The sequence below is a fragment of the Tupaia chinensis genome, unplaced genomic scaffold (genome assembly GCF_000334495.1).
Source record: "Tupaia chinensis unplaced genomic scaffold, TupChi_1.0 Scaffold000159_1, whole genome shotgun sequence".
Lineage (NCBI taxonomy): Eukaryota > Metazoa > Chordata > Mammalia > Scandentia > Tupaiidae > Tupaia > Tupaia belangeri.
The window spans coordinates 2,417,746-2,431,689 of record NW_006159630.1 but is presented as its reverse complement, the minus strand read 5'-3'; the positions used below and the strand labels follow the sequence as shown (position 1 = coordinate 2,431,689).

General features: G+C 62.0%; 1 protein-coding gene across 1 annotated transcript in view; it reads left to right on the top strand.

The window, feature by feature from the left end:
* CCDC40 (coiled-coil domain 40 molecular ruler complex subunit) overlaps positions 1–13,905 on the top strand; it is a 43,758-nt gene extending 29,853 nt beyond the window's left edge. Inside the window, 7 exon segments of the mRNA XM_006145676.1 lie at positions 2,150–2,363; positions 3,779–3,948; positions 4,143–4,234; positions 5,335–5,455; positions 11,028–11,216; positions 11,890–12,048; positions 13,184–13,905. Coding sequence (XP_006145738.1) covers positions 2,150–2,363; positions 3,779–3,948; positions 4,143–4,234; positions 5,335–5,455; positions 11,028–11,216; positions 11,890–12,048; positions 13,184–13,432 — 1,194 coding nt within the window. The 3' untranslated portion in view covers positions 13,433–13,905.
* The last annotated feature ends 39 nt before the right edge of the window (positions 13,906–13,944 follow it).

The window sequence follows — 13,944 nt, the reverse complement described above, 5'->3', positions numbered from 1 at the left end:
GCCCCCCCCGGCCGGTGTACGGGAACTGGGCAGCCGGAGCTCCGGAGCCCAGGAAGCGGAGGGCCAGCACACGCACCGGGGCCCGCCCTGCCCCACCCCGCCCGCCCCGTCCCATGGGGAGCCTCACCCGTGCTCCTCCTTCACGCTCAGGTGACACATCTCTCCAAAATCGACGGCGAGATTGCCCAGACCACGCTGGACATCACGAACACCGGCTGCAGGCTGGACATGCACCAGAAGACGCTGGCCGAGCTGGACAAGGACGTGCGGAAGGTCAACGAGCTCATCACCAACAGCGAGAACGAGATCTCCCGGCGCACCATCCTGATCGAGAGGAAGCAGGGCCTCATCAACTTCCTCAACAAGCAGCTGGAGCAGATGGTGTCCGAGCTGGGGGTGAGCAGGCGGGGCAGCGCCGGGCGGCCTTGTGCCCACAGGAGCACGGTCCCTTCCAGAAGTTCCTTTAAAAAACACGTGGGCACATGTGTTTTCTTTAATCAGCCAGAGAGAGAGATGGGCAGAGAGAGAGCGCGCACCCCCATGAGACAGCCGTGTCACAATCCCTTGTCCTCCGTCTCTCCCCGCTTCCAGGACATTGGGCACGTGCATACACATGCCTGGCACGGCGCCAGGCCCAGGACTTGAGCCTTGGTGTTCCAGAACTTCTTACATAGGTTTAGAAATTAATTCACAGGGGAACCAGCAGTTAGCGTAATGGCTATGTCACTGGACTCCCACGTAGTTGACCGTGGTTCGCGTCCCGGACCCAGTGGCTTAAAACTCACGCCGGGCGCGTGTGCGTGTGTGCCCAAGATCCCCAGAGGAGAATGGAGGAGAAGGGATGGCGGCGTGGCCATCCCCCCCTGGGGGGTGATTTCTCCCTCTCTGTCTCTAATGTCTCTCTCTGTCTGGCTGGAGAGCACACACGCCCTATAGCGAAAATCTCTCCAAAAAAAAAAAATTAATTCACAGAAAATACAGCCATTCCTCCCTGCCCTGCCCATGAGCAGAATGGCACATGAGCGGGCCTCGAGGCTGGGGTTCGGACAGCTCTTTCCCGCAGAGGGCCACGCAGTCAAGGCCTGAGGCTCAGCGGGCCAGATGGCCTCCCACAACTGCTCGCAGAAGGCCCCAGGGTACGGCGCATGCAGCCGTGTCCAGTAGACGTGTTTGTGACCATCGATGCTCAGCGTCTCCTGGCTGGAACGCGGCCCCCTCCATCCCTCACGTGCCCACGGTTGCAGACAGATGGCAGCCGGGCTGACTGGCTGATGCCACTCTAAGCTCAGTGGTCTAAGAGCACACTGTCCAGGGACCTCTGCCCTGAGGACCCACCACGGGCCTCGCGTCTCGGCACAGGGCAGCAGGGTAGGTGGGTTCCTGTTCTCAGCAAGGCCCCACACACAGGAGAGCCCATTTCTGGTTTAAAAGCCACAAACCTGAAGAGATCCCAAGGGAATAGAGTCCCTGACTCCTGATGTTCTGCTGTTAAAAGACAGTTTTTGGCTGGGGTCTGCAGGTGGCATGGTAGTTAAGGTGCTGGACTCCCACATGGCAGACCACGGTTCAAGTCCTGGACCTGGCGGTTTGAAAATCACACCGGGGGCAAGTGCATGCCCAAAATCCCGAGAGATAAGGGATTATGGGATTGTGCGTCGCCATTGTCCCTGGGGGTGGTTCCTCACTTTTGCTCTCACTGTCTCTCTGGTGTGTGCAAGAACCCTGTGACAAAACCTAGCCTCCCGCAACCCCAAAAAACCAACTTCAAGCCAGCCCCATGGCATAGTGTTTAAAGTAGCCAGATCCCACACGGCCAACCACGGTTCAAGTCCCAGCCATAGCAGCTGTAGAGAAATACACTGGGCACTTGTGTATGTGTGCGCACCCTAAGTCCCCCAGGATGGATGTAAAGGGTTAAGAGCGGCCACGCCCATGGTGGAGGGGTGCTTTCTGCTCTCCCTCTCTCTGGTAAGTGCACACGTCCTCTGACAATGACGTTCTTTTGGCCTGGGGCCTCAAGGCCAGCGTGTGTGATGACTGGTCCTCGGCCCTTCCGAGAGCTGCCCCGAGCCCTCCCGTGAGTGCCGCAGCGGGAGCTCAGCTCCGTGAGCAGGCGGGCTCACCTGGGTTGTGACGGGCCTCCCTCTAGGGCGAGGAAGTAGGGCCCCTGGAGCTGGAAATCAAACGGCTGAGCAAACTGAGCGACGAGCACAGCGGCGACTTGGTGCGGGCCCAGGGCACCTGGCTGCGCCTGCAGCAGGAGATGGTCAAGGTGACGCAGGAGCGTGAAGAGCAGCTGGCTTCCCTCGACATGTCCAGGAAGGAGATCCACATCTTGGAGCAGAAGAAGCTGCGGATAGAGAGTGAGTCCCCGGGCTCGGCCTCACGGCCCCGCGCCAGGACCCAGAGCCTGGCAGAGGGCGGCACGCCTCCAGGCAGGCTTCCCCTGAGCAGGGCGCATCACCTAACTTCCACGCAGGCTGAGTCGCGAATGGCCAGCTCCGTAGCAGAGCAGCAAGTGTTGTGCATAGATAGCCGGACCCCATGTGGCCGATGATGGTTCAAATCCCAGTCCGGAGGTTTGGAAAACACTCCGGGTCCATGTGCATGCCCCAGATCCTAGTGGCTGGATAAACTGAGGAAGGAGGGCTGCGGCCACACTCCATTGCGGGGGGGGGGTGCTCTCTGCATCTTTCTAACGAGCACATGCACCAGCGGGAATTACAAATGGAAAGGGGAAAAGGCCAAGGGCAGAACTCTCGCATCGCACACTCCGTTGCCCACTGCCCAGGGCGCAGGCACCGCTGTGAGTCCACAGGCTTCAGGGCCCTCCTGGAGAGGGGAGCGTAGACCCTCACCTGCCAAAGCCAGGGACACTCAGCTGAAAACCCTGCTCTGTAGCAAACTCGGGGTCCAGAGGCCCTCGGCACCCTCCAGCTGAACTCAGAACCCATTCCACTGGGCCTCACCCCTGCTTCCCTCAGATGGTACCTAGGCCCAGGGTCTGCTGAAGTGCCGTGCAGGGGTGGCACGGGGGAGGCGAGCACCTTCCTGGGCCACCACCCACCCACATAGACCCCTGCCAAGACACCCCGTTCCTCCCAGTCCCGGGCCGGGGTCCACACAGCTCAGGCCTGCCACGAGGCCTCGCGGCAAGTGCTGGCCAGGCTCTCTCTGCCTGGGCAATGACCAGTCCCCCAGGTCCTGCACACCCTCGCCCTCCTCGGCTCGCCCGAGCCTGTCCATGGGAAGCAGAGGGAAACAAAAGGGCCGTGGGCTGTCGGGAAGACCTGGGTGTCCTCAGGCAGGAGCCGCTGGAGCGCAGCTCTGAGGGGACAAGAGCAGCGGGGAGGGCAGGGAGGAGGGGCGAGTACGGGAGGGCGGGACGCGGGCCGATGGGGAGGACCAGCCATGAGCAGACACCCAGGACACCCGCGGATTTCTGCCCTCTGCCCCAGCATGGCTGGTGCAGGCCGGAGGTGCAGGGTCAGTGCTGACCAACTCCACCATGGGCGCTCAGGGAAGGGAGCTGGCCCGCCCACACCTACTGGCTGTCCCCGTGTGGGATCTTTCCTGTTCCCAGGAAGGCCCAGGCTTTGGGGACTCAGCAGCCAAGCAGAGACCCCCAGGCCTCTCCTCTGCCTGGCAGGAATATGGTTGGGGTCGGGGCACCATGGATGGTGTAGGGAGCTGAAGGAGAAGCACCCGTCCTCTTTGGGGAGGGGGACCTCGCCCTCCTGGGGGCTTTCTCCCCATGCCAGCGTCTGCTCGGCCCTAGACAAGATCGACCAGGAGAAGAAGGAGCAGAAGGAGATCGACCGGCACATGAAGGACCTGGACAACGCCCTGAAGAAGCTCAACGTGCTGCTGAACAGGAACCGCTGCAGCTCGGAGGAGCTACAGCAGGGCAACCTGGTGACCGAGAACGAGTTCGTGCGCGCTCTCAAGGTCAGCCCCTGCGCCGCCCCTCGGCCCCCAGATGCAGGGTGGGCGAGTCTGCGGCTGGGGGGCCCAGACCTCACTCCCATCTTCCCCGGGGGGGTGTTGGGGACGATTAGATACCCAGCCGGGCCGCCACCTGCCATGGGACTGGGAGGGCAGCCACCCCTTGCCCTCTAGCTCTGCCCGCCCTGCCCCTGCAGGCCTCTGAGCGGGAGACCTTGGAGATGCAGGAGAAGCTGAATCAGCTCAACGAGGAGAAGGCGGCCATCCTGAACAACCTGGTGGAGGCCGAGTGAGTCTGGCCTTCCCCTAGGGCGTCTGTGGGTGCTAAACCCTCCGGGGTGTGGCTCCGCAGCTCACCCCCAGATCCTGAGGAGGAATGAAGGCTACTGTGGAGTTCTGGTCCACCGCCCCTGGTGGCAGACGAGCAAACCCAGTGTGGCTGGAGATGGAGAGGCCTTTGGGTTAGACATTTCCACGTGTGCGTTATTTTCATGGTGCAGAAGAGGAACAGTCACAATCGAAGCGGTCACATCATAACTATGTGTGCCAAGTCAAAAGGGAGAGCATCAGGTGATCCCAGCTCTGTCCTTGGCCAGAACGCCACTGTAGGGCCCGGTTCTTTCTTGTTTTGCTTTTAACAAAAACAGGATTGTCTGTGGGTCCCACAGGTGGCCCCGTAGCTCTGCGGCCATCTTCCCAGGCGGGGCGGGTGAGTCCACGGCTCTGGCCGGACGCTGCCGAGGAGGCGGGGTGGACATGGCGCTGATGCCGGCCCTGGAGGGGCGTGAGCCACAGGGGCTGACGAAGCCCTTGCAGTCGGCAGAGTCTGCAAGAAAGTCACGGAGCCAGTGCTTTCGGGACAGGTGTCTTTGGTGACGTTTTATAGCCCTGTGCTAGTGGCCAGTTCGGGCATCGCACTTCTTCAGTCAGCGTCTCTCAACTGCCTTTACTCTCCCAGCTCCTGAACTTTCATGTGGGGTCTTCAAAACGTTCGTGGAAAACACACACTAGGAAAAACTAGGCATGGGTTTCAAAATCTCCTGCACCAAAATAAGCTTAGTCTTATTTTCCGTGAACTTGGAAGTCCCGAGTAAGGTCACGTGCCCTGCCTGTGTCCTCTCTCAGCACCCTCCTCTGCCTCCAGCCTCTTTCTCCTCCTTTCTCCCCCTTTCTCTCTCTCCCTCATGCCAGAGGCTTATCCATTTCAAGGTTGGCGAGCCTTTTCTGCCAGGGGCCAGAAAGTAAGGACGGTTGGCTTTGTGAGCCGCCCGGCCTGCGGGAGCCCCAGCTCCGCCATGCTAGCTCACGGCTGTCGAGGCCTGGCGGGTGAGCCCCCCGGGGCACGGGAAGAAACCCGCCTCCAGCTCTCACAGTGCTCTCCTTCTGAAGGCACCAGATCATGCTTTGGGAGAAAAAAATCCAACTGGCAAAAGAGATGCGAGCCTCGGTGGACTCCGAGACCGGCCAGACAGAGATCCGTGCCATGAAGGCCGAGATCCACAGGATGCGGGTGAGCAGAAGGTGGCATGGGCTGGGCGGGCCCCGAGACTCCCAGGAGCCCCACCCCTGCACTCCAGCCAGCACAAGCTGAGTCCTTGTGCCCTGGCCAACCCTCACATCAGAGGCACCCGACTTGCTTCTCCCACAGCGGCAGTGCAGACCCGCCCGCACACGCGCAGCCAGATGCATGCTGCCCCACGAACGCTGTCTTGTCCGCACTGCACGCGGCCGACGCCCTCTGGTATTGCTGGTGCGGCCTCCGAATGTCACACCCAGCACATCATGAGGCTCACACAGGCCCAGCCATGTGTGCAGGCAGGAGGGGCACTGCCGCGTCACGCTGGAGGCTCCATGGGAAGGTTCTGGGTTCTTGCCCCAGGTCTACCCCAGCTACCTGACATGCTGCGGAGCTGGGGAAAGGATCGGGCATGGAGAGCCTGTCTCTCACTCACTTTCTCTCTCTCCTCTCCTCTCCTCTTCTCTCTCTGTCTCTGTCTCTCTCTCTCTCTCCCCTGCCCCCCTCAGAAAATAAACTTTTTAAGAAGGAAAAAACAGCAGCTCTCAGGGGCAGGGTCCAAGGAGCCCTTGACCCCAGCCCTGGCGACCAGGATTCCCGGCTCCGCCCACCTTGTGCCAGGTCTCGCTGTGTTCACGAGGCTGACCATTATCTCACAAGACTCCCGAGGCTCAGGGCCTAAGGTTTAAACCCTGGACATCTTGTTCTTTTCTTTCCTTTTCTTTTTCTTAGAGAGGTTTTTTGCTATAGGGTGTGTGTGCTTGCCGGAGAGACAGAGAGAGAAAGAAAGACAGAAAGCAAGAAATCGCCCCCGGGGTGATGGCCACACCGCAATCCCTTCTCCTCTCTTCTCCTCTCGGGACCTTGGGCAGGCACGCACAGCGCCCGGTGAGTTTTAAGCCACCAGGTCTGGGACTTCTCACGTGTGTCGAGGCCTGGCGGGTGAGCCCCCCGGGGCACGGGAAGAAACCCGCCTCCAGCTCTCACAGTGCTCTCCTTCTGAAGGCACCAGATCATGCTTTGGGAGAAAAAAATCCAACTGGCAAAAGAGATGCGAGCCTCGGTGGACTCCGAGACCGGCCAGACAGAGATCCGTGCCATGAAGGCCGAGATCCACAGGATGCGGGTGAGCAGAAGGTGGCATGGGCTGGGCGGGCCCCGAGACTCCCAGGAGCCCCACCCCTGCACTCCAGCCAGCACAAGCTGAGTCCTTGTGCCCTGGCCAACCCTCACATCAGAGGCACCCGACTTGCTTCTCCCACAGCGGCAGTGCAGACCCGCCCGCACACGCGCAGCCAGATGCATGCTGCCCCACGAACGCTGTCTTGTCCGCACTGCACGCGGCCGACGCCCTCTGGTATTGCTGGTGCGGCCTCCGAATGTCACACCCAGCACATCATGAGGCTCACACAGGCCCAGCCATGTGTGCAGGCAGGAGGGGCACTGCCGCGTCACGCTGGAGGCTCCATGGGAAGGTTCTGGGTTCTTGCCCCAGGTCTACCCCAGCTACCTGACATGCTGCGGAGCTGGGGAAAGGATCGGGCATGGAGAGCCTGTCTCTCACTCACTTTCTCTCTCTCCTCTCCTCTCCTCTTCTCTCTCTGTCTCTGTCTCTCTCTCTCTCTCCCCTGCCCCCCTCAGAAAATAAACTTTTTAAGAAGGAAAAAACAGCAGCTCTCAGGGGCAGGGTCCAAGGAGCCCTTGACCCCAGCCCTGGCGACCAGGATTCCCGGCTCCGCCCACCTTGTGCCAGGTCTCGCTGTGTTCACGAGGCTGACCATTATCTCACAAGACTCCCGAGGCTCAGGGCCTAAGGTTTAAACCCTGACATCTTGTTCTTTTCTTTCCTTTTCTTTTTCTTAGAGAGGTTTTTTGCTATAGGGTGTGTGTGCTTGCCGGAGAGACAGAGAGAGAAAGAAAGACAGAAAGCAAGAAATCGCCCCCGGGGTGATGGCCACACCGCAATCCCTTCTCCTCTCTTCTCCTCTCGGGACCTTGGGCAGGCACGCACAGCGCCCGGTGAGTTTTAAGCCACCAGGTCTGGGACTTGAACTGCGGTCACCTAGGTGGGAGTCCAGCGATGTCGCCATTATGCCATCTGCTGGCCCCACCTTTTTCTTCTTTGTTTAAGACAGGGTCTCGGCCTTGCCATCTTGCTCAGCCGCCCAGCAGGGCCCCCAGACCTGCCCTGCCACAGCTCTGTTTTGGTGACTACCCGAGAGTGTGTGCAGGGAGACCGAGAGAGGGAATGCCGCCCCTGCCATGGGGCCTGGTCATGCCACAGTCCCCGCCCCTTCATCCTCCTTCCCGGCCGGATCCTGCTGTGCATCCGCACACACGCCGGGGTGTTTTTTGTCTTTTCAAGCTGCTGGAGCTTGGATTCAAATCGCGGTCGGCCGTGTGGGCTCTGGCCCTCTACGCCACGCCTGCACAGTGCTGCGGGCCGGCCTGCGCCCAGCTCTGTTCTACACAGGGCCTCGCTGTGTTGCCAGCCTGGAGCTCAGGATCCTCCCGCCTCAGTGTGACGAGCTGCGGGGACCACAGGGGCTAGACCCAGGCCTCCTGTGTGCTGCCAGGGTGGAGCTCTGCAGCGCGCACCTGGCCACACGTTGTCAAGACGGGCCCCTCCAGCCATCAAGGTCATTTGGGCACAAAGCATCCGCTACTTCAACCTGCTCCATTAGGGACCAGCCGGTGGTGTGGTGGTTACGGCACTGGACTCCCAGGTAGCCGGCCGCAGTCCAACTCCTCGACACGGTAGCTCGAGAGCATGGGCATGTGTGCGTGGGCGGCCACAACCCCAGGAGGAGGTGTAGGAGGAGGGACGAGGCATGGCCAGCTGGGGACGGCGCCTTCTCACTTGCCTCCCCTCCCTCCGGCAAGTGCAGGCGCTCGCTAAAACATTTTTTTTTTTTTTTAAGAAAAAGAAAGAAATCAGTCACCACACTCTGTGGACCTATTTCCAGAGTCTGTGGTCTTGCCGGCCCGGGTGTCTGTCCTTCCACCAACTCCCCACTGTCTGGCCTCTGTAGCTCTGTACTTCGGAGTCCTCCAATTTTGTCTTTTTTCTTTTCCGTTCTTTCACTTGCCAGAGAGGGCAGGTACATGCCTGCGGGGAGACAGAGACAGAGAGACAGAGAGAGACAGAGAGACAGAGAGGGCAGGTGTATGCCTGAGGGGAGACAGAGAGAGACAGAGAGAGACAGAGGGCAGGTACATGCCTGAGGGGAGACAGAGAGACAGAGAGAGAGACAGAGAGGGCAGGTGTATGCCTGAGGGGAGACAGAGAGAGACAGAGAGAGACAGAGGGCAGGTACATGCCTGAGGGGAGACAGAGAGACAGAGAGAGAGACAGAGAGGGCAGGTGTATGCCTGAGGTGAGACAGAGAGACAGAGAGAGAGACCCCTCAGAGGGGCCCGATCTTGCCGCAATCCTTTGTCCTCCATTTCTCCGACTGCTGTGCCATGGGGCCGGGCCTGGGCCGTTGCCGCAGTCTGAGTGTCCGTGTGGTGAACGTCAGTCTTCTCCTATGGCTTCTGCTCTCCTGCGCTGCGTCAGGGGCGGGATGCGTGCATTTCTCATCTCTTTCCCGCTGCCCACACGCGCGCAGACCTGTACCTGGTTTCGCTTTGGCAAGGGCGTGGGCAGGTCCACCTCCATTCCTCTCCACGGACAGTTACGTCATGTCAACGGCGTCATGACACGCCTGTGCTTGCCCTCTGGCCGGATGGCCGCTTCGCTCACGGGGTCACTCCCACATCCATGCCCTCCTTGTCGCCCACTGTCCCCCGACCTGCAGTGGTCACTGACGAGGCGTCTGGTCATCAGCACTTCATGGTGCAGTTTAAACCCGGACCGGTAGGGTCTCCCTCGAGCCCTCACTCGGAATTCTCGCTTTCTTCTTTTAAATCGCCGTTCTGGGGCCTATCGGGCATTCAGTCATTTAAAGTGAGCAGTCCTGTGGGTTCTGACCCACGCACGCCTGGAGCAGCCCCACCGCGGTGAGGTGTCTGACAGTTCCACGGCTCCAGAGGTCCCCTCACACCCCGCGTCGCCCTCACACTGTAGCCCAGCCCCTTCCCCAAGTCCACACGCCGTCCAGCCCTGCCCTGGACGCCACCACCGCACAAGAGCAGAGCGCTGGCCCCCACCAGCAATGGGCTCTGTTGTGGACCTGTTTCCGGAGTCTGTGGTCTCGCCGGCCCGGGTGTCTGTCCTTCCACCAACTCCCCACTGTCTGGCCTCTGTAGCTCTGTACTTCGGAGTCCTCCAATTTTGTCTTTTTTCTTTTCCGTTCTTTCACTTGCCAGAGAGGGCAGGTACATGCCTGCGGGGAGACAGAGACAGAGAGACAGAGAGAGACAGAGAGACAGAGAGGGCAGGTGTATGCCTGAGGGGAGACAGAGAGAGACAGAGAGAGACAGAGGGCAGGTACATGCCTGAGGGGAGACAGAGAGACAGAGAGAGAGACAGAGAGGGCAGGTGTATGCCTGAGGTGAGACAGAGAGACAGAGAGAGAGACCCCTCAGAGGGGCCCGATCTTGCCGCAATCCTTTGTCCTCCATTTCTCCGACTGCTGTGCCATGGGGCCGGGCCTGGGCCGTTGCCGCAGTCTGAGTGTCCGTGTGGTGAACGTCAGTCTTCTCCTATGGCTTCTGCTCTCCTGCGCTGCGTCAGGGGCGGGATGCGTGCATTTCTCATCTCTTTCCCGCTGCCCACACGCGCGCAGACCTGTACCTGGTTTCGCTTTGGCAAGGGCGTGGGCAGGTCCACCTCCATTCCTCTCCACGGACAGTTACGTCATGTCAACGGCGTCATGACACGCCTGTGCTTGCCCTCTGGCCGGATGGCCGCTTCGCTCACGGGGTCACTCCCACATCCATGCCCTCCTTGTCGCCCACTGTCCCCCGACCTGCAGTGGTCACTGACGAGGCGTCTGGTCATCAGCACTTCATGGTGCAGTTTAAACCCGGACCGGTAGGGTCTCCCTCGAGCCCTCACTCGGAATTCTCGCTTTCTTCTTTTAAATTGCCGTTCTGGGGCCTATCGGGCATTCAGTCATTTAAAGTGAGCAGTCCTGTGGGTTCTGACCCACGCACGCCTGGAGCAGCCCCACCGCGGTGAGGTGTCTGACAGTTCCACGGCTCCAGAGGTCCCCTCACACCCCGCGTCGCCCTCACACTGTAGCCCAGCCCCTTCCCCAAGTCCACACGCCGTCCAGCCCTGCCCTGGACGCCACCACCGCACAAGAGCAGAGCGCTGGCCCCCACCAGCAATGGGCTCTGTAAGGGTGCAATGACGGAACCCCAGGTCCACCAGATCCCACGGACGTGCCGCCGCGACCCGACCCAGGGTGGCGTGTAGCCCCATCTCCTCTCGCTCTCCGGCAGTCCCCAGCCTCCCATGCGCCTGTGAACTTGAAGACCATTTCGGCCCCATCAGCCCGTTCCTCCCTGCTGGCCTGGGGGGTGGTCCCTGCAGGACGCGTGGGGCACGGGTGGGCCCTGGCCCTGTCCGCCGGCTGTGCTGGTGTCCCAGCCCACCCACCTCTGTCTGTGTGCCCAGATCAGGCACGGGCAGCTGCTGAAGCAGCAGGAGAAGATGATCCGCAGCATGGAGCTGGCCGTGGCCCGCAGGGAGACCATCACCACGCTGGCCGAGGGCCAGGGGAAGGGTGACAGGAAGGTGCTCACCCAGACCGACTTCCAGCACAGGCAGGCCGAGCTGCGGCGGAGAATCAGGGATGCTCACAAGGTGGGGAACAGGAGCGGGTAGCTGCCTCCCCGTGACCCAGGGACGCTCCAGAAAAGCGCCCCTGCTTAGGCTCCGTGCCCGCTGCTGGGCATGGGGGTTGCACCGGTGTGTGCTGACCCTCCCGCCCCTTGCATGTGGTCAGTCTCCACCTGGCCACCCTGGGCCGTCCTCTGAACAAACCTGCCCCACCCTGTCAGGCTGCCCAGTGTCCCTCCCACTGCAGGCCCAAATCCTGCCCTGGCCATGCCCACGGGACCTCGTGGCTGCTTTTCCCCTTCCAGCCAGCCGCAGCCAGGGTGGCTCTGTCACCTCTCTTCATCGCCCTGGAGCCCCTGGGCTGCCCCATGCTTCCAGACTATTCCTCCTCCTCGTGCTGCCGAAGCCTTCAGAAGCCCCTGCCCCCCACTGCCAGCAGCGGCCCAGCTGCTAAGCCATCCCTGGTCCCCATGCTGTGTAGACGGGCTGCTGCAGAGAGGCCCCCCCACCCTGCCTAGGGGCGTAGCCTGCAGCGCAGCCCCCAGGCCCTGCACCTGCTGGTCTTCACGGACCTGGGCTGTGTGTTCCTCAGGTCATAAGCACCTTCCTCTGAGAAGAGGTGGCACCGGCAGGCTCAGCCCCCCTGCCCTGCCCTGTCCTATCTGCCACGTAACCAGCATGGCCTGCACACCCCTAGGCCACTGAGGACTGCTGCAAAACCACCCTGGAACTGGAAGCAACTCAGAAAGTCTTGAGCAGCTCCCTCCTGGAGAAGCAGGAGGCTCTGACCGCGGTGCAGGCAGACCTCGACGCGGTGGAAGCCGAGCTCGGCCGGCTCCTGGCTCTTAAGCGACAGGTAAACAAGCCCCAGGGCCACCAGGGCCGAGGCCCACAACAGCGCAGCGCACCGCCCGCAGTGCCGCGTCCCCAGCTGCAGGCCTCCCCTGGCCTGGTAAGACCAGGCTGAAAGCAGCATCACCAGTTGCTCACACGTCTGTGGCTCTGTGACTCAGCCACTCAGCAAATTCCACGTGTGCCCACCCTAGGGGCTACTGCTCGGGGCCGCGGCTGCGGGGCGGGACAGAGCGAAGGGCCTTGGGGCGGGGCTGCAGTGCGGGACAGAGTGACAGGGCCCGGGGGCGGGGCTGTGGTGCGGGACAGAGTGACGGAGCCCCTGCCCTTCGGAGGCTGCATTCTGGGGACAGGAGGACAGACAATAGAGTGGATTGGAAGAGGCATGGTGACCATGTCCTGGTTAGATGGGGATACATGTCTGGAGGAAATGAAGCAGGACAGGGCGTCGAGTGGAATGGGGGCTGAGCTTTCCGAATAGGGTGTTCTGAAAAGGCCACAGGGGACTCGAAGAGGCCGAGGGGACTTGAGACAGTCCTGGGGTGAGCCAGAGGCCAGCAGGGCAGGACTGGGGCGTTGAGGACAGTGAGGGTCCTGCTGGGACCACGCATGGCCTCGGGTGGGGCCGACCATCACTTGGGGTTTTCTCAGAGCAGGGGAGCTCCAGGGCTGAGGAGGGCCGGTTTGAGTAGCTCCTGGCTTGGCATTGGATGTGGATGGACCGGGCGAGGGCGGGTGCAGGCACCGTCTGAGGCCACCCCAGTACTTCAGGTGGCAGGACCAGGGTGTCACTCTGAGCCTGGTGAAGAGCCACCAGACCCCGCCTGTTAGGCAGCGGCCCCATAGGAGCCCTGCTGCGTCCCCGTGGTGTGTGGGGGCACCCAGGGGCCTGCACTGCCAGTAGGGTGTGGGCCTGGTCGACCAAGACGGGGAGGTGTGGAAGGACGTGTCTGCAGGCGCCCGTACGCGGAGGTGCCCACAGCTTCTCCCGAGGCCGTGCGAAGGAAGAGGCTCCCACCCAGCCGGTGTCGGCCGTGCGATCCAGGACTCGACCCCTTCTCGGGCACGTCATGTCTGAGCCGCGCCGGCCGGCAGCGCCCTGCCCTGTGCGGCCTGACTGGCTCCCCTCTCCCGCCCAGAACCTCTCAGAGCTCGTGGCCTTGCAGACGCGCCTGAAGCACCTGCAGGCGGTGAAGGACGGGCGGTACGTGGCCGTGTTCCGCTCCCGGCAGTCCCTGGCCCAGGAGCGCCGGCGGCTGGAGGACCGGCTGACCCGCATCAGCACCGCCCTCAGCCAAGTGCAGGAGGAGTACCCTCAGTTCCAGGAGGCCCTGCGCAAGGTCAGCCAGGCGATCGCAGCCCATCGCAGGTCCGGGGGGCCCACCTAGCCTGCGGCCGCCTTCCCAGCCCACCCCAGGGAGAGATCCAGGCGAGTTTGTCCTCGGGGGCCACAGGGTTTTTTTGTGTCACCAAAAACCAAGGGACACCCTCAGACTGACACATTAAGGGAGAGAGCCCAGCGCCACGGGCATCTTTTAGCCACCTGCAGTTCAAGCCACGCAGAACCCCAGCATTTCCAACCACGTCGGCGCGTCACCAAGGCAGGGCCGACGATGCAGACACACGCTCCCACCTCCCGCCCTCACCAAGCAGCGCTTCGGGCCGCAGGGCGCCTGGACAGGCCCATGCACCGGCTAAACCGGCCGTCCAGACCTAGGTCCAGGCTCCGGTGGGAGAAACGGGGAACAGCGGCCTGAGGCCAGCCTGGCCTGGGGCTCCTTCCCCCCCAGGAGCCCCCTTCTCCCCGCCCCCAGGAGACCCGAGCACCTGCTTCTGCCCGGTCTTGAGAGAGTGGAGGCCCCCGCAGTTCGGGGGGGGGGAGCGCAGGCCGGACCGGGCG